Raw genomic sequence first — 22426 nt, forward strand, 5'->3', positions numbered from 1 at the left:
CGCGGAGCGCCCCGCCCCGTCCCGTGGCTCAGCCAATCGCGTTGCGTCGCGCGGCCGTCGCCTGGCAGCGCCCGGCCGTTGGGTTTGAAGCGGCCAACCGGGGCCCCGTAGGCGCGCCGTTTAAAATGCTGCGGAGCGGGCGGGGCGGGCGAGCGGCGGTGGCGCGGCCGAGGTGAGCGTGCCCCAGGGCCGGAGAGGCTGTGGTGAGGCGGGCGAGGGGAAGGGAGCATGTCGCTTATCGGAGAGAGCCCCAAAGGGCGGCTGGAAGGGGTGTTGGCTGATAGAAGGGACCCCCGAGGAGCGGAGGGAGGGCGTATCGGCTGATGGAGTGTGTCCCGAGGAGCGGTTGGGGAGAGTGGGGGTGTCCGTTGGTGGGGAGGAGCGGCCGGAGCGCTTGCACGGTCCGGTGGTGGGGAGCCCGGCGGGGCCTGTCGGAGTAGGCTCAGCCCGGACGGTGGGCACGGCTAACGCCGCCCGCCCGCCCGCAGGACCATGGCGCAGTTCCTGTTTGAGGCGGACCTGCACGGGCTGCTGAAGCTAGACACGCCGATCCCGAACGCGCCGCCTGCTCGATGGCAGCGCAAGGCCAAGGAGAGCGGCCCCGGGCCCAGCCCAGTCGGCGTGTCGCCCATGAAACCGGCCAATCGCTCCCACAGCTCCAGCAAGACGCCGTCCAAGACACCCGGTGAGCGCCGGCCACCAGCGGCAGAGGTTGAGTGTGGGAGCCTCGCCCAGGCTGCACGTCTGTAGCCATGGGGCTCTGGGCTCCCTGCCACGCTGCCCTACCGGCTGCTGCTCAGGCAGGAGGAGGTGGGCTGTGCTCCTGACAGCCACTCACCTCCTTGCCAGCATGAGGGGCAGAGCTCTGAGCTCTGGGGCTGGCGAGCTGCTGATCGCCCAGCTGAGCCTTGCTGGCACAACTGCATGCTGGGACAAGTGTGGGCGGGACTGTCAGCTGACAGCTTTACATCCTGTGAGCGTTTTTGTATCTTCCCCTTATCTCTGGACTCTGGAATTGTTGCACTAGACCCAAGGAATTGCACCACACAGTCCCTAACCAACTTGGTGGCAAGGAGGAAAATATGTTAGTTGTCACTGGGTGGCATGAGATCTCAGAGTTCTACTTGTCTGGCGGGTGTGATGTGGAAGAGTGCTGGGTTTGCTCCCATGAATGCTCGAATAAAGGCTGTTAAATAGCTGTAAGACAATATTTTCATATGCGAATGCAGGTAAATCTGGATCCAAAATTCAAAGCACCCCCACAAAGCCTGGGGGGGATCGCTACATTCCCAACCGCAGCACGATGCAGATGGAGATGGCAAATTTCCTCCTAACCAAAGAAAATGACCCTGCTGAGGATTCCCCTACCAAGAAGGTGAGCATGTTGCTAAGTCACAATTACTTCAACAACTACTACTCCTTCCTGCCCCTTTACAGAGCAGTAAACTATAGGTTCTATCGAGTGGACACATGAGACTGACAAGTCCCAGCCATCACTACTTGCAGCTCTGGGCTTCAGGAGCCTAGGATGAGATTGAAGCTGTAGAGACTACCATGGACTCTAAGCCTATGCTGCTTCTGGTAGCAAAATTTAGCTTTTGACTAATGAGATTTTAAAATGTAGCAGGCAACAAAAACACAAAGCTGTGAGCCTATGCAAAGTGAAAGTGCTGGTGGTAGCTATTCTAGGACAATGTCTCCACAGGGAACACTTCTGGAATGTTTTACACTGTGTTCTGAAATCTGTTTATGAAGCATTTGGTCGCTTTGTGGCTGTGGCTTTTCCCACTGGCAATGACACTGAATTTGCCGTTGTGTGAAAATGTGAGCAGGATGATGTATGAAAGTCTGAGGAAAAACTGCTTTGACTTGCCTCTGTGTGACTGACCCTCGCAGCACAGTCAGACATCTTCAGATTCTAAGAGAAGGGGACTTGGGTGTCTGCTTAAATTGCATTGTGGGAGTTGTTTTAAATGCATTGCACTGAAGGTGATTTGCCTCTGTAGGAGCAACAGAAAGCCTGGGCAGTGAATCTGAATGGCTTTGATGTAGAAGAGGCAAAGATCCTCCGCCTCAGTGGAAAACCACAGAATGCTCCAGAAGGTATGATACAGGGTCTGTGTGAGCTGAATCAGCAGGAGAGATCAGGTCAGGGGAACAGCAACACAGAGGCTCTGTGTGTGGTCACAGGAGAAATCAACTGGTTTCTGAGAGCTGTACAGGCTGGAGTCTCCTTTCTTAAGGTTCCTGAGGTGGAGGGAGGGCATAACAGTTACAGTGAATTTATTTAGGAAAGTTGTTATGATTGCCAGTTGGTCACCTGTACTGCAGGTTCCAAACCTTCATGAAGTCTGTAAGAGCATCAAATTCTCTGCTGTGCACTTTCTAGCTTAAACTGCAACTAAGTATAATGTGATTCAAAAACCCAAGTGTTTGTTAAATTTGTTTCCATGAATGAGGAAATTGTAGCTCACCCCTATTCAGCAGTTCATACTGCCAGTGATTTTAGTGCACTGCACACTTGTGTTTCTCTTAGGACTTTATTTTCACTCCAAGTGATTCCTAGTTGGGTGAGCAGCACTCAACTGGGAGGAAACTAACTCAGGTTAACAAACCTGTTCCTCTGCACACAGGCTATCAGAATAACCTGAAGGTGCTTTATAGTCAGAAAATGACACCTGGATCCAGCAGAAAGACTAGCAGATACATTCCTTCAAACCCAGACCGGATATTGGATGCACCAGAGATCCGCAATGACTACTGTAAGTAGGCTACAGGGTTGAGTGCTGGGCATCCAGAACATTCTGCACTGGATTGCTGTTCCTAGGACAGCGTAACCGGGCTGTCTGTATTATTTTGTGTACTCAGGCTAGCACAGACCACTTCTGCAGTGTCCCTGTGTGGCCTTACAGGGACAGTGGTCTAGGGCACTGTGTAGATGCCTGGGAGCAGGGTACCTGGCCCCAGCAGCTGGGCATAGTGACACTCAAAAGGCTGCCCCTCACCTGTACGTGTGTGTGTGCACATGTGCACCCACACCTGCTGCATCAGCACGAGTGAAGGGCAGGGCTCTCTAGCCAAGCATGGTGTGACCTGCATTGCTCTTTCAAATTGTAGATCTGAATCTCATAGACTGGAGCTCCCAGAACTTCCTGGCAGTGGCTCTGGACAACTCTGTTTATCTGTGGAATCACGCTACTGGGGAGATTATCCAGCTGCTGCAGATGGATCATCCAGATGTGTACATTTCTTCTGTGTCATGGATTAAAGAAGGAAACTACCTTGCTGTCGGCACAAGTAGTGCTGAGGTTCAGGTGAATGCAAGAGTAAAACTAGAGGTGTTTTCTAGGGATTGACAGAACTGTGGGGCCTTGGAATATAACCTTGGCTGGCAGAGGAAGGATGCCATGCACCTGACTTGTCTTCCCTGGTGTGGGGTGGAACTGCCCAGTGTGCAAGGCAGGGTTTGGTTTGGGGGCTTTCTGATAAGTAGCGTTACCTTCTGTGCTATAGTCATGAGATACACAATTTCTCTGTTCCCTTACTGAGAAAGCTGAATGCCAGAGCCTGTGCAGTGAGGTTCCTAGGGCGTAGAAACAGGATTGGGTTTCTTCTGAAGAACTTTTTGCTTTACCTCTCTAGCTATGGGACGTTCAGCAGCAGAAACGTCTCCGAAACATGACCAGCCATTGTGCCCGTGTGGGAACCCTCAGCTGGAACAGCTACATCCTCTCCAGGTAAAGCAGTGGGTCAAGGGCAGTTCCCTGTTGTTGCAAACTCCTATCCCTCAATCTATGTGTGGCATGGGTTAGGGATGGCAGAGAGAAGTTTGTCCTGGCTTGGGATTCTTACTCAGCCGTATCTGTTGGAGCCTCTTTCCTGTATTGCAATCTGTGCTGAAGTTGTGAAGAGCTTGTGTGGGTGTTTCACTCACACCAACAGACCTGTGTTGCTGGTAGCACTGGTTGAAACCCAGTGGCAGGTATAGCAGTCTTGCAACAACAAAAATGGATTTGGGTGAAAATGTGCAGCCTGACCCTGCAAGCCTTCTCTTCTCTCTGCAGTGGTGCACGGAATGGGCACATCCATCACCATGATGTCAGAGTGGCTGAACATCACGTGGCCACCCTTGCTGGCCACACACAGGAGGTGTGTGGACTCAAATGGTCTTTAGATGGGCGCTACCTGGCCAGTGGTGGCAACGACAATCTGGTGAACGTCTGGCCGTGCACCCAAGGTGGGGGTGGAGACTTTGCTCCTATACAGACCTTCACTCAGCACCAGGGTGCTGTCAAGGTGAGCACAGAGCTGCCACGGGCAGATATGTGTGTGCAAGGCAGGCATGCAGCACTGGCTGGGTGCAGGTTGCCTCTTGTATGTTTTAAAATGAACTCTCCTCTCTCAGGCTGTGGCGTGGTGCCCGTGGCAGATGAATGTTCTAGCCACTGGAGGTGGCACTAGTGACAGACATATCCGCATCTGGAACGTCTGTTCTGGTGCCTGCCTCAGTACTGTTGATACCCATTCCCAGGTGAGATATGAACATCAGCTTGGACACAAACACCTTCTGGCAGCACTCCTACACAGAGCTTCTGGCTCCTCAGACCCAGAGGCATGGGGAAGGAGGGGATCATGCTCACCTCTGAATAGTGAGCATCAGCACAAGCACCCTGTCTCACCTGTGTTACTGCCTCTTTGCAGGTCTGTTCTATCTTATGGTCGACTAACTACAAGGAGCTCATTTCAGGCCATGGATTTGCACAAAATCAGCTAGTTATATGGAAATATCCAACAATGGCCAAGGTTGCAGAGCTGCAAGGTAGGTGGACAGGGCCTGGGTGGGGGGCTGTTAGAGGTTGAAGACAGCTGCACTCCTTGGTTTGAGCCTGCAGCATCACTGATGCAGGACAGTATCCGGGGCCATGCTGCTAGGAGTAAAGCATGCCCACGGGCTGTGGAAGAGATACCATTGCTCCAAGTGTATGCTTGGGGTCTGAAATCATGCTGCCACAGCCAGTGGGGGGACAGCTATGCAAGCTGGCAGGGCTCATGGGAGTATACAGGAGTAAATGTGCATGTGCTGATCAGCTCAGCCCTGATTGCACACTCCTCCTCCTCCTCAGGTCATACTGCTAGAATCCTGAACCTGACCATGAGCCCGGATGGTACAACAGTGGCATCAGCAGCTGCTGATGAAACGCTGCGGCTCTGGCGCTGTTTCGAGATGGACCCCATCAAGAAGAAGGAGAAAGAGAAAGCAAACTGTGCCAAAAGCAGTATTATTCACCAGAGCATCCGCTGACAGCACGGGATTGTTGTGGGGAGGGGGATATTTTTGGTTTACATGCTGTACAGTATTTTAAATGTTAATAAACTGCTTAACTTGACTTTTCCTTAATGGAGTCTGATGGAAGAAAAAGCCATGGCTCCTAAACCCAAGTTCTTCTCCCCGAGGCTGGGGATCTAGGCAAGGAGTGGAGACCTAGGGCCAGTTTACAGGCTCCTGAGCTTAGCACAGCCTAACAGAAGGATGCTGTGCAAGGGCTGTACTTCTGTTTCTGTCCTAGTGGAGACAGATATGTCACCTGCCCCATCTAGGTGCTGACTACAAGCACAGCGGTTCCACCATGGGCTCAGCTGAAAGCACAGCATGGCTGTAGCCTCAGTTAGTGTTGTCCTGGCCTATCTCACAACCACAGGGACCTTACTGTGGCTCTGCAGGCAGATCTCAGTTTGTCTTGTTAGCTACAGGCAGCCATCACTGCCTGCGTATGGTGCTGGAGTAGAATAGCTTTTGGAAAAAAAAGGAGGGGGGAACATAGAGCAACAGCTGTAATCACCCCAAAGGCTGGAAAGGGGCTGGCACTGGCATAAAGCCTGATGCAAAACAAAAGGTTAGCTTACACTGCCACAGCCAGCCTGGATGTCATGCAAGAGCCACGCAAAGCACCACAAACCCTGTGCTCAGCCTTCAGTCACGTATTCTTCCAACAACTCTGATCTCTCTTCCCCTCCTGCTGACAGGAAGCCCTGGTGCCTCGCTGAGGCTAAATGCAGGGGAGCAGGCACCAGGGCTCAGCTCACATTTATTGGAGCTTGACTCCCCTACACTTGGAAAAATGTCTTTTTTCCAGGCTGAACTGTGCTGGAGCAAGTTGCAGAAATCATATTTGAGCCCTTAGCTGACCCAACAACCAGCTCAGCCCTGCTGCTTTGCATGGTGGAGCCACAGTGTCTGAGGTTGTGGGGCTGCACCAGACCCATCAAGCCTGTCCTTCAGCTGCACCAGCATTGCCAGGGTCTGCTGGGGACACTGCACAGCTGATAAGCACCTTGGCCTGTGCAAAGCAGCTCCACCAAGCCTGTGCCTCCCATCAGCCCTCAGTGATTAACTGAGGGTGGATTATTAACTGTTTTCACCTTTCCCTCAGCACAGTACCACACTGTGCCTAGCACCAGCTCTGCCTCCTGAGCCTTACAGCAGTGGGAGCCTTCAAAGGTTCCAACTTGTGATCTACCAAGTGAGTGTGTAACCACACCCACCAGAGCACATCCCCCCCACACACACCAAAGCTGATATGGGGGGCACAGTCTCAAAAAAAAAAACAACTGAGCCAGCAGCTTCGCAGCAGTGCTGCTGGTGCATCCCCATCAGGCCACTTGGGGACACAAATCCTTGGGCCACAGCTGTCTCTAAAGGGGAAGCAGGCAGGAACCCAAGATGCAAGGCTGGGCTCTTCCACAGAGCTGTGCTGCTGTTGTAGGAGCCCTGCCCCACACCCCTGCACTTGGTGCTGGGAGTTAGCACAGACTTGCCCTGTAGGGCCGCAGATGATTAGGCCTTCCATGGTCCCTGACCTGGAAGGAAAGCTTTATATGCCAAAAAGTTGCTGTCATTTTTTCAGTCCCATGTAAAAGCAGCTCAGCTTTCCCACAGACTCTTTCTTTCTCCTTAGCACATGCCCCACACCCAGATGCTGTGCATTACACAGCCCTTAGAGGACATCTGAGCATTACTAGAGGGTAATGAGACTGCAGGGTCTTTGACCCCATACTGGTCTCTTACAGTCCTGGAGTGAGGAGGAGCTGAGGAAGGAAGTGGGCACTGATCCAGCAGGCCCAGTAAACACAGCCCTATAAGGTGTGAATTCAGTTCACAGCATGACAGCATATTAATTACTAAGTGCCATGGCCAGCCCATAGAAGAGCACAGCTAACAGGAACAATTGGAGGAAGGGAGAGCAGAGCACATGCAGGGAACAGCCCATTCTAAAATACCAAGCATAAGTAGTTTAAAGCATTGTTACTATTTTGGGCAAAAGCAAAGACAATCCTGTCTTTAGCCAGAGCCAGCGGGAGGGGAGAAGAAGGCTTGACAGGAAAAGGTCCATGTCAGCTGGACCATCACCTACAGCTCCTGAAGTGGTGACTTCTGAGCACTGACCTAACATTACCCACCACTTCAGCACAGACAAGAACAAATTCTCATCCAAGTCTTTACTTCCAGAGAAGCATCAGCAACTGGGAGAACACTGCATGACTTCTTACATACAAGGACACTGAGTGCTGTAGAAGCGGGTGATGGCTGTGTGCAGCTTAGCCATATTAGTCACACCAGTTCAGGGCACTTGGAAGATGTTTTCCTACATTTCAGAGCATGGCCTTGAGGTGTACAGCAGCCCAGGTCAGATCAGCAGAGCTCTCCCACACCAGGCTCTGCTCCAGGGCTTTAGCTGGACATCCACCAAAGCCCTCCCACCCCACAACCCAACCCAGCATCTGGAGGCTGCTGATCTAACACATTCCTCCCAGCCACATGCTGCCCAGCTGGCTCCCCACTCTTCTTCCCAGGCTTGAGTCAGCACCCAGGCTGCCCTCTGCTCAAGAGGGCCCCAGTCATGGGGGGATGGGAAGGCAGCCCTTACACCCCAACAGCACCGAAGGAACCCCAGAATGAGACAGTTGGAAAAATAACAAAGCCCAGCCAGGCAAAGACGTACTTCTGCAGCAAAAACAAGACAGCAACATTAAAACCTTCCTCTGACCAACCTGAGCTACATTGTGCATAGATCCATGCTGCCGGGGCATTCACAGATAGCAGCAGTTTTTGCTTTGGCAGATTCAGAAAGTAACAAACTGCTGTTTCTCAAGCACTCAAGATTCCAAAGTCTCTATTCCCTGCTCTGCCATGCCTCAAATCCCCATAATTTCTGAAAAGCAGCAGTTCCTCCTGGGCAGGTGGCCCAGGACCCAGCCCACACCCACACTCCACCCCAGCCATTTTTTGACAGGGTGGAGTCACTTTCACAACAGAAGCCTTGACACACATCCAGCCCTGAGCACTGCTCTACCAAAACAGTTGGAAACAATCTGCCATCTGCTTCATCAGCACACAACCATCACCCTCTTCCCCCAGCACAAACCTGCTACACCAGCTGCTTCTCCCAGCCCTGCCTTCAACCACTCTGGGCAGGACCAAGCACCTGGAGCTTTTGCTTATATTGAGCCAAGAAAACAAGACAACAGAGACATTTCTCCTTCTGTTTGTTTATTTGTGATAGAAGAGCAGCCCAATCTGACAGGGCCTGGCTCCTTCACCTCGTCCTCGAGGCCATCAGCATGTTTTGGTTACAATCAGAGCAGGTGTTGGGCACCAGGCCAGGAGAACTGCTGCACTGCCTTGCTGAAGGACAGAGCACATCTTCACACAGGCCCAGCCAGATCCACAAAGGCAAGAGGTGCTCACTTAAAACTGCCCTCGACTGTGCTCAGGCTAGGCCAGAGTAGGGCTGGACCCAAGCAGGAGAGCCCAGGAGCTGATTTTAGGGGCACTTATTGCTCAAGTCTTGAATTTACAAGAATGGAAGTGGTCCAAGACTTGGCTGAGCTTGGCCTCCCCCACTATGGAGTAAGCCACCAGCTGCCTTAGAGGATCAGGTAAGTGTGGCTTAAGCCCACACTGAGCACCCAGCCCAGGCACAAGGACAGCAAGGCAACCTGGGCTTATCACAAGGGGGAAGCCTTTCAGGCTGTCACAGCCCCTGCTATGTACTAGGCACAGGGCATGGGTACCGTACTGGGCAGGTCTGGGCCCTTAAGTCCCACAGGTACTGCCCCTACGTTCTCCACTGACACCTGAGCACAGATATGCCAGGGCAGGGCTCCCAAGCTGGGCACACAGGGACCAGAAGGGACATGCAGCACTGTGGCATGGAACAAAGTGGCACAAGGCATCGTAGAGCAGGAGCACTCACATGAGCTGGCAGTAACGAGCAGCCAGGGATGAATCTGCTCATCCATACAAGCTCTTGTGAGACAGGGAAGAGGAGAGGGCACCAGGACAGGAAGCGGTCTCTTCTTTTGGTCCTACTCAGAAGGAAATGGCCCCTAGGCAGAAGAGCCAGATGTAGGCACTTGGGGAAAGTTCCTTTGGAAACACTGGAATGGGACTGCAGCCCCACAGCTGTGATGCAGGCAGCTGCCTCTCTGCTCAGCAACACTGAGAAACAGCACAAGCCCTCCCAGGAGCAGAAGTGGCCCATGGCTGCTCAGAGCAGAGGGGCTGAGCATGCAGACAGGGGGCAGCAGGACTGGGCACAGGGGTACAACAGTCTGTAGGCACTTGACTTGGCTAGTGGCACCCAGGAGCAGAGGACAGGTCCCAGCTGCCTCTGCCCCGGGGCTCTCATTGGCTCTGGGAGCACTTTACCCTCTAGTTGGCTTTGACCTTGCCATTGGTGACAGTGCCATTTTCATGGATGCTGCTACCGTTGTGCTGGGCTGCTTGTTGAGCCACCCTGGGCAACCGCTTGCCCTTGGTGTAGGACTGGTACCAAAAATTGGAGAAGAGGATGAAGAAGATGGTCCCATAAATCCAGATAAGGTGGATGAAGATGGGGAACTGGTATTGGCAGTTGGGCATGAAGTAATACTGGGAGATGTGGACGGAGACAATCACAAACTGTGCCTGGGAGCAAGGCAGAGTAAGAACAAGTTATTAATGGGAGCAGGGTCAGGGAACCCACTAAAGACCTTATTTTTAAAGGCAGCACCTAGACTCCTTTCCCAGTCTAAAGCAGAGTTCCTTATGGTGAGGCATGCAGCAGCAGCTGGAAGAGGCAGGCACAAGTCTCAGAGCAGCATGTGCCTCTCACCCTCCCAGCACAGCTACAGCTCAGGAGCTGAACAGCACCCACACCCCAACTAGGCTGGTAGGGCTATCAGAGCCCACAGTGGGGCAGAGCTGCTAAAAACTCAGAGCAATATGCTACAGAGGAGACTACTGCTTCTGGGGCTGCACCTTTCAAAGGTACAAGGGCTGGCCTGCCCTTCACATCAGGCACGTGCTCTGCTCTACCACACAGACTCACCAGCTGGATGGCTGTGATGTGCTTCTTCCACCACAGGTACTTCTGAAAGGCAGGTCCTGCTGCTGAGAGCCCGTAGTAGAAATACATGACAACATGCACCATGGAATTGATCATGGCATGGAATGAGCCCATTCCCCCTGTTAAGATAGATTTTCTTAGTGTAAGTCAATACTCCACAGCAATCAGCACTACGCAGAGCTGCTAAGAGCCCAAGAGGGCCAAAACCCCTTCTCAGCATGCTGGGGTAACCCTACCCAATCCCTGCACCCAGACAGTTGCCATCTTACCTGGACCAAACTTGGCTCCCCACCACCAGCTCCATGGCAGAACAGAGTGGTGGAAAAGGTGCAGGAATGTGACCTGCTCATTCTTCTTCCGCAGGACAAAGATGACCTGCAATGAAAGCCCAACAGCATTAAGAACCTGCAGCCTGGGAGCAGCTAGAGAAGGCTGGGCCACTAATCCAGTGTGTGCTCTCCATGATGCTTCCCTCCTTCCCCACTCATTGTTATCACCCATTAGGTCACCCCACAGCTTCTTGAGCTGAAGCATGTAAAGAGTGGCCTCAGCACCAACATTCCAGAGTGACCTCCTTGGCAGTGATGCCAGACAGAAGCACTACCAGGTCAGACTGGAAGGTCTGCAAAAGCACCTACCCCAAATACACTGGGCTCAGCTCCCTGCCCAGCAAGTGGTGAAAAGGCCTTGTCAGTAACTCACCGTGTCTGTCAGTTCGATGAACTTGGAGAAAACAAAGAGCCAAGCAACACTGACCATCTGTAACAGAAGAGGTTAACATCAGAGACCTGCCTCAGCCTGAACAAGGCCAGTGAGTGAAGGGCTTCGTAGTTATCCTGGCATGAAACCAAGGCCCAGAGACTACACATCCTCTGCCTCAGGAACAGCAGGAGCTGTGATCCTGCCATCCAAACAGAAGCACTAAAGGCCCCCCACTTATCAGGAGAGGGATGAGAACTCACCCTGAGGGCCTTGGGGTCCTGTGAGAAGTCCACAGGGTCACATCGCCAGGTGTACCCAGTGAGCCACCCTGCCATAAGGAACTGCAACAAGAGCATCGTCAGGGTGAGGCCTAACACATCACCCACTGCACACCAAGTTCTGCACAGAAGGGCAGGGAACAGCCAGGAAAGGGCTCCCCATCACCCACACAGCCTGCACACGCTGCTTTACACATGCCCGACCAAGCTACTGATAACTCACCTCATAGACTATGTAAAGGGAGAGTCCCACCAGAAAGAAGTTGTATAGCACCATGAACTTCTTCAGGTTTAGAGGCTTCCTGTTGGCCATTAGCCGGGGACCCAGGGATAGGACAAAGTAGACATATCCCAGAAGGATGCCCATCACAAGGAACGGGGACTGCATCAGTGGATAGTCAGCGATGCGGGGGTCTGCAGAGAGAGCCACAGTGCACAGCAGTCAGCATCCTCAGCCCAGCCTGCTGTCAGCACTGCTACTGCCACAGGGGAGGCAAGGGCATGGCAGTCCTGCTCCAGGACACGAGTGCAAGTAGGGAAGCAGTCTGGGAGCAGAGGCTGGTGAAGGTATACTCAGCACAGTATAGCCTGAAGCCATGCTGCAGGGCAGCCTGGAGATCATCTGCCCAGGAGAACACAAGTGCCCCAAAACAATTGACACAGGCACTGATGCAAGACAGCCTCATAACAGGCACTGCAAAATCCCCAGAGTTGCATCTGTGTAAGGGCAAAGGAAGGATGCAGTTACACCAAGGGATGCTTCAGGGATGACAGACCACCCCCCAGTGCCTCCGGCACTGAAGCATGTAGTGCATGCTGCCTGATAGCTGGGCAGAGCCAAACACTGACCTGCTTTCTTCATGAAGTCCTGGTACATAGTCACAATCCCCTCCATGGTGGTGGCAGTGTCTCTGTGGAAAGAGGCAGGGAAGATCAAGCAGATGTTTTTCCAGGACAGCAGCCTACGGAGCACAGCCCTGCAGATCAGTAAACCCCAAGCCCAATTTCAGAGAAACAGTCATGCATCTGCCCTGTGTTGCTTTCAGCTGATCACACACCAGAATCCACTTTCCAGCTGAGCTACAGGCCACCTCACTTCTCACAGGGCCTGACTCTGTTTCTCCCCAGCTCTGCTGGGAACCCCATCATCAAATGCCAGCAGTCCTTCCCTTCACTCAAGGCAAGAGCACAACATTTCAAGCCAGCTAGGAAAGCTTCCAACCTCAGCACTCTATCTCCAGGCCCTTAATCTTGCTCCTGCTGTACAAGCTCAAGCATTATCACCCACAAGCACCATGACATTGCCAGCAGCATTGGCAGCCATATCATTCAGCACACTTGTCTGTCTGATCCTGGAGCAGAGATGCAGGGCTGGCCCACACTCTCCACAGCACAGTGCCTTTATGGTCAGCTTTGGGCTCCTGCCAACTGATTGCCACCACAGAAGCAGCACACCATCACTGGCAGCCCCATTACATGAGGAAGGAAATCCATAGGTTCAGAAACAAACATCAGTTTCTGATGTCAAAGTTCCTGGTTTCACATCCTTGCACAAAACCCTCTGGACAAGAAACTACTACCACATAACCTAGTACCTCTGGGCAGATGCTCTCCAGAAAAGCAGGAAGGGCTCTTACTGCAGCAGGCAAGTTTTAAAGACCCTCACCCCTTCCCTGTGCTCCCCAACCTCTCCCCAGCCCACAGGACACCAGAGCAGCAGGAAGGGAGGCAGAGCATAGGCCCAGCCTCACCTGACTCATCCATCTGCAAGGGAGGCATTCCCCACAGCTGCTACCAGACACTCCACCTACCCCTTCCCTCCAAGAAGGTGCACTGGAGTCACAGCCCACACATGGCCTGGGGAAATGGGTCCCCAGCCCAGTCTTCCCAGGAGGTATATTGCTGCCACCACCAGGAAGCACATGGCCTCTTCCAGACCAGCAGCCAGCAAGCTGAAGCCAGAGTACCCCTCTTCCCAGTAAGGTCCCTGAGTACTCAGCAGCCACTGCCACCTCAAGCCCTCGCCAGCCAACACCAGCACTGCTCCTTCAGTTTCACAGCAAGAGGAAGAACTCACTGCCATCTTTGCTGTAGGCAGGCTGGCAGCAGACACTTCCTGTGCAGAGCTACCAGGCACCTCCATGGCAGGCTTTGCCAGCAGTAATCTTCAGGGAGGCCTGGCACACACCATTCTGGCTCACCACTGCAAATCAGTTTGGTGCAGCAGTGGTGCTGGCTCTGTGCCTGCCCAGTCATCCCCTCTGCATTCCTCCAGACTGGGGAGTGCCACCTAACCTTTGCAAGGGCAGCAGGCAGGAAGAGGTCTCCTCCTTCAACTCCATCCTCCAAAACACCCATTCCCCCAAGCAAGGCTCCAGAGCAGCCTGCACAGCCATGCAGCCCAAGCACAGAGCCCAAGAAGTTTTGCTGTGTTTCAGAAAGCACAAAAGGTGGCTCCTTGTGCCATCTTGGAGGCAGATAGAGCAATAGGGCAAAGCCCATTTAGGGATGATCCCCCCACATATCGGGGGCACCTCAGCAGCACAATACCTGTTCACCCTCCCAAGCAAGGTTTCAAAGGGTATTATAGCAAGTAGTACTCACTTGTAGTATCACTGTGATGCAAGTAATATTTAAAGTTCTGGGTGCTGCCAAGATAATCCACTCACCATGTGCAGCAAAGGCCAGCTGGAAGTGTAGCAGGAACTATTACATCCTTAAGAGACACTCAAGGCTCAGCTGTGGGAAACACAGTAAGCACAAGTCTGGAAAGCTGCTGAGCTTTATGTTGCTCTAATGGCTAAGAGCAAGCTCCAAACTTGTCTGTCTAGTTTCAGCTTTCAACCACTACATCCAGCTACACCTTTATTTGCTAGATTGAGGAGCCCTCAAGAGTCAGTTCCCAGCAGAGGCACCTGACTATTCAAGGTCTGTGTTTATCTTATCAAGGTGAATGAGTCAGCCTTACTACAGGTCCAGGGCAGAGACAAAAATCCTGCCGAGTTCTTGCCTATTTTGAGCAGGCCAGGATGAGAAGAGAGTGTCAGCTGTCTTTGAGCTCAGAGCTGCATCTCACACTGCAGGAACACACTTCAGTCTGCACTATGGATCACTCCCCTGACCCTGGGCCAAAGCCTCCAGTACCACTGGCCAGCTAGGACCCAGCTCAAAACAATGCACGGGCCATGACAACTATGCCCCCAAGCAGGGGGAGGTGCCCATTTCAAACCAGGACTGGCACAGAAGTGCCCACCAACATGAACAGTAACAAGTCTGCCTTATTGCTGTTTTGTGAAGCACCTCTGACACTCCTACAGCCACACATGCCACAGGAAGTTGGGAGGCATTGGACTTGTCCTGAACACAGGCTCTGGGCAAGCACCAGGATTTCTACCAAGACAAAAATAATAGAATTATGCTACTAGTAGAATTATAGGCCCTTATGGAAAGGACCTAGAAGTTTTCCTTGGTTTCTCCAGGCAGAACAACATCCTGCTAAATTAAGCTAACAGAGCAACCACATCTCCAGAGAAACCCCTGAGGTGTTCAGGTCTTTGGGAGACCTGGCATCTGTCCCCACTGGCATGCTACATCATCCTACATCAAAGTGGCCAAAGTATGCCTTGCTCAGTGAGCAGATGCAGCTATGTCTGTCCCTCAAGGGGCAGCCACTGACCTTGGGGAGTTGACAGCTGAGCAAAGTGGGAGTTGCAGGGCACACCCAAGAGTTACCTTCACTAGGCAGGGGGGTGTGAAGTGCACTTACCTGCCTAAGCCATGCCTGCTCCATGCCAGCCTTTCTGCTGCAAGCAGGGGTTTTCCAGCACAGAGCACCAACTGTCCAGGAACCTGAGCTCTCCTCTGTGCACAGCACCCTTCAACACTTTGAGAGGGCTTCATCATCCAGACAGGCATCAGCTCTTACTGCACTCCACATCACACACTGCACATCACACACTGCAGGTGTTCACAGCTCAGTGGTTGGATCTGTCCTCTCTGCACCTGGAGGACACTTTAACTGCTCCTAAATCCTGACCTTCTTAAGCAAGGAGTTGGGAAGAGATGCAGAGCCCAAAACTGAGCCTTGATCATCTGAAGAGAAATCAAGCAAATAGGTCCAAGCATCCCAAATGAGCAGGAGCCCTAGGGGCCCAAACACACCCTAGATGATAGAGAGAAACCTTGCAACACATCTCCTATCTCTCAGCAACAGGGAGTCGCTTCCCCATGTCACACAAAAAGTTCCCACTATTTGCAAACTAGGGTATCAGGCCACAATCTGCTCCAGTAACCAACATCAAGGATTAAATACTTGCTTACACCAAGCAATGTGTAGACTGCATATTTCCAGCAAGCTATACAGCTAATTAGTGCAACTTCAGCAGCAACAGCAAGGCCTTTTATGACCAGCCCCAGTGAGGCCACAGCACTGTCAGAACCACGACACTGACAGAGACCTGAGTTAGTTTTGTTAACAGCCTTGCAGGGCACACATCTCCCCACACAACTATCTGCAAGCAACAGACTCTGCCCCAGACATGGAACACTCCTACTCCTCAGCATTCAGGTCAGAAATCAGTCCTGTAATAAGTGCAAAAGCAAACACCCCCATCTCCCCACTAGTTTAATTAAAGGCAGCACCAAAACCATCTGGTAGGTGGCCACAGAGCTGCCACCCCAGGGAGAGCTGGCAAAGGGCCCTTGCTGAACTGGTTGAAGCAGGCCTGGCCCTGTAGGACTCCCCAGGGAGTAGCAGCCCTCAAAGGTCAGGAGATAATCAGTTGGCCAGATGTGAAACTAACTCACATCCCTGACCTACAGGCTGGCAACAAGGCTTGCTGCCTGATGCAGCTTTGAGCTCCACCACCTCTCAGGAAGAGGCATCTTCCTCCCCCAGCTCCCCACCACAGCACCTACCCAATTGCCTGGCATTCCAGAAAGTCACCATGGGGTTCAGCAAAGACTGCACACAGCCCCATGTGCCCATGGACTATATTCCCCTGCACAAGAGAGGAACTGATCAAGCCAGCCACAGACAGGGGTGTGTACTGCACACACAAGGCTGGCACCACAAAACATCACCACCAAGAGCTGACAGCCACAGCTCCAGCAGCTTTCCTGAGCTCATGCACAAGTGAATCCAGCAAGATGAGCAACATGCACATTTATCTGCCCCAAACAACACACAGGCAGCAAGGCAGTCAGAGCCAGACAAGAGAGAGAAGGAGCCCAGCCAGCAATAAGCTGCAAACCCTTGTTTTCTATCAACTCTGTAGTGGGATCACTCTAAGACTCAAGTGTACAGTGAAGCACAGAAAACTGAATTTGGATCCCCACTGCCTGCTGCTCTGTGCTCAGTGAAAGGGAGAGGGGCTTGTAACCAGGCAGTACACACTTATTTCACACACAGCATCTCCTAACACCAGCTCAAACACATGCAGCAGAGGCCACTCAACAGGAGAGCTGTATTCAAGTACACTTGCATTCCTGCTAATAATTTCAGCCATTCACTGAAGACTCAAGTTAAGATAGCATTGTCCACATGCTTCCAAAGTAATGATTTTTCTCAAAAGAAATCAATATAAAGACATGCCTGTCACCAGCTCACCAGCCACAGAAGACAAGTCTAGCAGGACAACCAGAGCTTCGATGTTTTAAGTATGGAAAGTCACACCAACAGATATGGGCAGTAAAGCCACTCTGCTAGCCTGGCACCTCAGCTCTGAGGACTTGGGGCAAACTCTGATTGGAATTTGAGAACAACCATTCCCAGAACTCCAGTCACAACTTAACTACAAAGACTGCAAGGAAACTTTATGCTAGCAGCACCAGATAAGTTTTCCTATTTGAACCCTATCCATTAGTCACTTCCTCTGGCTCTCATGCTGAGTGCAGAGGACATGGCCGACAAGCTGGTACCGTGTGCTCTACACCAGCACATTGTGAAGTCAGTACAGGAGCACTGTGAGGCATAAGGGATGCCAACTCTCAAAGCTGTGATATGTAACAGCTCTTGCAAGAGCTGCCATTGCAACCAGTGAGGGAATCACACTGGCTGGGTGCTGCTCCTGGCACATTGGACCCAGGTGGCAGGAAGTGCCCTGCCTGAAGCTGGGCAGTTTCCTCATCCTCACCAAGTGTGTGTTAATACCCTACCACTCTCTCACGCAGTGGCTGTAAAACCCTGAGGCCTTTGGATAGCATCCTACAAACAGATTAAGCTCTCCCCTTCCCATACTCACTGGAAGCAGGGACAGCAAGAGGAGACTCCCAGATTAGCAGGAGAGCTCTGACTGACAGTCAGTGTGGCACCTCACAAGCTTTCAGGGAAAGGGGGACATCCATTGCAATAGGGTTTGGTAACCTTGTACAAAAATCAAGGCAGATAATCAGACTTCAAGGTCCCACATGAGCACACCAAGAGCAGTAAGAGGTTTAATATGCACAGCATATTTTTTGCAGGGGCAGCACCTCCTCAAGCTGTAAAAGAGCAGGTTTACTCCTTATCACATTCAAAGCTGGTGGCTGCATATTCAGAGAACTGATATCAGTAGAGATGAGAGCAGATGAGATGAGAAAAAACCAAACAGAAAAGGCAACATTAGAAAGAAAATCTGACATAGCAAGGAACAAAGGAGTAAAGAAGTGAAGGAAAAAAGAAACAGTACGAGATACCAACAGAAGTGGGAAAAAAGGTATTTCCTTTCTGAATAACCATATTGATCTGTGTCACTCCCTCACACAGCACCAGGTGAAGGGGGAAGGTAGAGGTGGCTGAGCTCCCTCTCTGAAGTGAAAGCACCCAGCAGCCCCCCAGAGTGCACAGAGCATGCTCAGGAAGGACAGAGCTAGGCAGGTGACAGCAGGGCAGGCAGGGCTACATTGAGCTAGGCCAACTTCTAACACCTGCATCCAAAATCAGGTCAGCCTTCTAAAGCCACCTAGCAAAGAAACAGAGTACTCCTATCTGGAGGTGGGACAGGCTGTACCACAGCACTCATCTCTGGTTTTAATCACTATGCAAATGCCTCAATACAAGGTTTCATCTCTGTTCTCACAGCCCTGGCTGTAATCATGACACAGTAATGATTAGTGTGCTCTGCCCCACTCAGGCCTGTGCATTAATTAGACAGGTACAGCAAGACAAGATGGACATTAAAATCTACAAGGCAAGATGCAGAAAGGAAAGACTCACAAACTCCCTCCAACAGCTTTGACTATTCAAGAAGACCAGGTATGAACCCAGAGACATTTCTCAACAGGACAAGGGGCCACTGCCTGGAACTTACCATGGCACCAGCTTTGGGTCCTGCACCCTCCACACCAAGAAGGCAGTGCAGTCACACAATCTTTTAACGAGAGAGCAGGACGTTCTCTGACAGAATGAAGATGTCATAGTCCAGTAGCACAGTACATGCACCTAGAACCCAACATGCCTGGGGCTTAATGGTTACCACCTTCGAGGAGGTTCACAGCCTTCCAAGCACACAGAAAGTGAAGTATGAAGGCTGGCTATCTCACCACAGTTGTAGATTGACCACTCAAAGTCAGTGCACTTGCTTCTATGGCTGTACAGACAGGGAAAGCCTCTTAGGGTTAGACAGAAGCAGCATGAGTTATAAAATCTGTGTGAGCACAGAGCAAATCTTAAACTATGAGAGCAAGCTAGCTGGTCTGATCCACAGGCTAAGAGAGCTCCTTGCCACAAAGCTGGAGAACTTGCTGCCAGTGACAGCTCACCACCCTAACCCATCCCGGAGCGAAGAATCGACCCTATGACACATGACATCAAGAAACATCAGACCCAGTTACCACCTCCACCACCCTCAAGCCACTGAAGGCTCAGAATGCAGACAACAGCCTGATGGTGCGGAATAGGCTGTGGCAGCTGCAACTTGTCATCTCTGAGCAACAGCAGCCCCACAACTCCTGCAGGGAAGAGTCCTGGCTCCTGGGGACCGTCTCCTCCCTATAAGAGCCCAAGCTGCCTCACCTGTTTGACTGGCAAGAACCAGACTTTCCAGCCCAAGTACTCCCACCATCTGACAGCCAGCAGGGCACAACTACCAGAACTCCAACACAAAAGCACAGAAACACAGAGCATCTCTTGGGCCATCACAAGCACCACTCCCAGTGTCCCTCCTAAGCATCTCGGGCTGAGTGTTCACTGTGCTGTAACCCCCAGCAGAAAAGAAGAAAGCATTCACCTGTAACATTCAAGGACAGCAGCCAGGAAAGCACCTGCCCCTGAGACCAGCTTCAGAGGTTCCTCAGAATGCAAAGCTTTTCTCCACCAGGAGAGAAAGGAGACACTACCCAACTTCAATAAGCTCCCTTACATATGGTATGAGACACCTCTAGGTCAGAGTGAGCTTTTACTCCTTAGTCTCAGTTTTAACAGTACTTTCATATTACACTTCTTCCCTGAAGGACCTCATAATCCCCCCCTCCCAAGTGGCTTTCAGGAAATAAAAATAAGAACACAACATAAGGCAGGACCACAGAGGCCCAGGCTGTGTGGGTGGCACAGCTTAATCCCCACAGCAAGATGTAGCAAGTAGATGCTGCAACAACTGGCATCTTGCTGTTTCTCATAGGAACAGGCTATTAGCAGCAGCTCACACCCATGAGCTAGAGGGGCTTCCTAGGAAAGAGATAAGGCACAGCAGCCTCAGCCAAGCCCAAGGACTCAGCCAGCTGTTTGACTCTAAACTACCCTCAAGAAGCTGCCCAGCAGGTCTGGTGGGAAGGTCAGCTCCATCCAGCTAGGAATCTGCCCTGGCTGCATTCTGGTAGAGGAGAAGGTGGTCAGTTTGGGACAACACAGCAGGATGGATGCACTGCTGCACAGGCAATCCTGGCTTCCAGGAGGGGAAGAGATGCTCTGAGGAAATGCACTAGCAGGTAAAGCACCCAGTGTTATTCCACGCTGCCCACTGAGCATAGGAAGGAGTATTCACCTCACTTTTCCCTCCCTGCGTTTAGGACTTCAGAACCGACATGATCAGTCACAGGGAAAGCACCTGACAGCCCCTCTGCAGGCAGCAGCCCAGGCACCGAGGCATAGACTGCCCCCCCCAAAGCTTAGCCTCTTGTTGCAATGCCTATTTATGCTGCCTCATTTAGTCTGTTACAACGTAAAAATAAGTAACTTTCCCAGCTTCCCCTTCGTTACAACAGAGGAACTGGCCCATGTAAAGAGATCTACACACCATGCCCTGAACTGCCAGTGCTTATCGAGCCCACAGTGGTCAAGGAAGCACAGACCGCTGTGAACGACCAACACCAGTGCCAGGTCAGCCCGAGGCCACGCAACTGCTGCTACCAGGGGGGTGACAGTGGCCGCCTCCTGCTGCTGCTGCTACCAGGGGGGTGACAGTGGCCGCCTCCTGCTGCTGCCGCGTTCCAGAGCGAGGGCCAGCGGGAGGCCAAGCACCTACACGAGCCGGCACTCAAAGCTGACATTGTGTCGCAGCAGCGGGGGAGGCCTGGTACTGCCACCCTGCCCGGGGGAGGAGGGAAGAGCCATCTGAATGGTTACATTGATGCCGACGGCTGGGGAAAAGAAAGCTGCCCGGCCGCCGGGGGCTGCTCGCGCCCCGCTGCAGAGAAGCCCCAGGAGACCACAGCCCTCGGCTGCTCGGCGTACCCGCGGCTCAGCCCGGTGCCCACGGCAGGAGCCGGGCAGAGCCTCGCTCAGCCTTGCTGCCACCCCAGCCAGTCCCTCTGGCAAAGGGCCCGGTCCCGCTGCCGCCGGAGGGAGCGCCGGGTCCCCCCGCCCGGGCGGTTCCCGGCCCGGCTCGGGTGTGGCGCGGACGGGCCCGGAAGCGGGGCCTGCGCGGCTGGAAGGGCCGCAGCGGGCCCTCAGAGGCCCCGCGCCGCCGCCGCGATGTGTGCGGGTTCAGCCACCTTCCAGCGAGCCCGCGGGGCTACTCCGCTGCCTGTGGAGCTGGGACGATCCCGCCAAAGTGCCAACAGGGCGATGCCGATCTCGCTCCTGAGGCTGCGCAGCCGGCGGTCCCTGAGCCGGGAAGCAGGCGTACCCCGGGCTCGGGCCACCGGCCAGCAGTAGGGAGGCAGCCCCGTCACGGCCGGGACCCAGCGCGGCCTCTGGCAGAGGCCGGTGTTTGTGCCACGGAACAGAGCGTGGAGGAACAGTCCTTGCCCCCGGCCGGCTGGGAAGGCATCCCAGCCTCGCACGGAGGGGCTGGCTCTGCCCCGAAAGAGAGCGGCCGACTGCTCAGGGAATGGCACCCTTCCCTGGCACCATGGGTGCGTTGAGACAGCGGCACCAGGCTGTGAGCCAAGGAGCACTACAGCTCCTCACAGGACCCTGTTGCTTTTGAGAAAAAAAAAACCACAAACCCAAAAACCATTTCAACACCTCAACTCGGGCTCCACTTGTGTCCCTCCGTCTGACACGGGCAGGTTTGCACACCGGTGGATTTACCACACGGTAGTGCGGGTGCCCCCCTTTCCGGAGAGGTGACAGCCTCTACAGCCGCACCCAGCGTGATCACCCGCCATGGGCACGTCACAGCACCACAACACCCATCCCACCCATCAGGCCACGGCCTCCCCACCCCTGTGCTGAGGAGACACCACACACCCCCTCCCATGACCGTGAGCATCCCAGGTGACGGGAAAATGGACATATACACACACGAACCTCCTCCAGCAGGAGAGCTAACAGGTGCCAAGCAGCACACGGCATCCCCGGGGCAGGACCCACCATTCCCGGCAGCAAAGCTTAACTCCGCAAAGCAGCTAAACCCTGCTAAGGCCTCCTCAGCATCCTCTGGCTCGGCAACCACCTTCCGAAGCCCCCTCAGCACATCCCAACGACCAGCCTCGACCCACCGCTAACCTCGGACACCTCCACCCAAACTCCCCCTCGCAAACACCCCAAATGACCGCTAGAACAGACCAGACACCCCCAACCCGACCCCTGCCAGGCCAGAACGTGCCCCACACCCTCCACCCCACGGCCGCCCGCACTCACCGCCAGCCGCACCCCGTTCTGCCGCCGCCACGGCCGCCCCCGCCATTAAAGCGGGA

General features: G+C 53.2%; 3 protein-coding genes across 6 annotated transcripts in view; 1 reads left to right on the forward strand and 2 right to left on the reverse strand.

Annotated features, from left to right (window-relative positions):
• Window positions 1-8455, reverse strand: part of C8H1orf210 (chromosome 8 C1orf210 homolog) — a 36186-nt gene extending 27731 nt beyond the window's left edge. The window contains exon 1 of the mRNA XM_064719406.1: window positions 8424-8455. The gene's annotated coding sequence lies outside the window, so the exon portion shown is untranslated. The remainder of the gene's footprint in view (window positions 1-8423) is intronic.
• On the forward strand, window positions 16-5714 carry CDC20 (cell division cycle 20). 2 transcript variants are annotated; one of them, XM_064719485.1, is made up of 11 exons: window positions 16-172; window positions 489-685; window positions 1230-1375; window positions 2007-2103; window positions 2634-2762; window positions 3118-3314; window positions 3643-3737; window positions 4065-4296; window positions 4406-4531; window positions 4702-4819; window positions 5124-5713. In XM_064719485.1, the coding sequence occupies exons 1-11, from the start codon at window positions 126-128 to the stop codon at window positions 5300-5302; spliced, it is 1563 nt and encodes a 520-aa protein (XP_064575555.1). In that variant the 5' UTR covers window positions 16-125; the 3' UTR covers window positions 5303-5713. The 2 variants fall into 2 exon arrangements, with proteins under 2 accessions (XP_064575555.1, XP_064575556.1); XM_064719486.1 differs by lacking the exon at window positions 16-172 and adding an exon at window positions 178-203 and having other exon boundaries at window positions 5124-5714.
• A 72-nt stretch (window positions 8456-8527) lies between the features above and the next one.
• Window positions 8528-22426, reverse strand: ELOVL1 (ELOVL fatty acid elongase 1). 3 transcript variants are annotated; one of them, XM_064719407.1, is made up of 8 exons: window positions 22371-22426; window positions 12218-12279; window positions 11592-11782; window positions 11351-11431; window positions 11091-11147; window positions 10658-10763; window positions 10371-10507; window positions 8528-9967 (listed from the first exon to the last, which is right to left on the reverse strand). In XM_064719407.1, the coding sequence occupies exons 2-8, from the start codon at window positions 12261-12263 to the stop codon at window positions 9713-9715; spliced, it is 873 nt and encodes a 290-aa protein (XP_064575477.1). In that variant the 5' UTR covers window positions 12264-12279; window positions 22371-22426; the 3' UTR covers window positions 8528-9712. The 3 variants fall into 3 exon arrangements, with proteins under 3 accessions (XP_064575477.1, XP_064575479.1, XP_064575478.1); XM_064719409.1 differs by lacking the exon at window positions 22371-22426 and adding an exon at window positions 13973-14108; XM_064719408.1 differs by lacking the exon at window positions 22371-22426 and adding an exon at window positions 14038-14058.

Source organism: Zonotrichia leucophrys, chromosome 8, assembly GCF_028769735.1.
Source record: "Zonotrichia leucophrys gambelii isolate GWCS_2022_RI chromosome 8, RI_Zleu_2.0, whole genome shotgun sequence".
NCBI classification, from domain to species: domain Eukaryota; kingdom Metazoa; phylum Chordata; class Aves; order Passeriformes; family Passerellidae; genus Zonotrichia; species Zonotrichia leucophrys.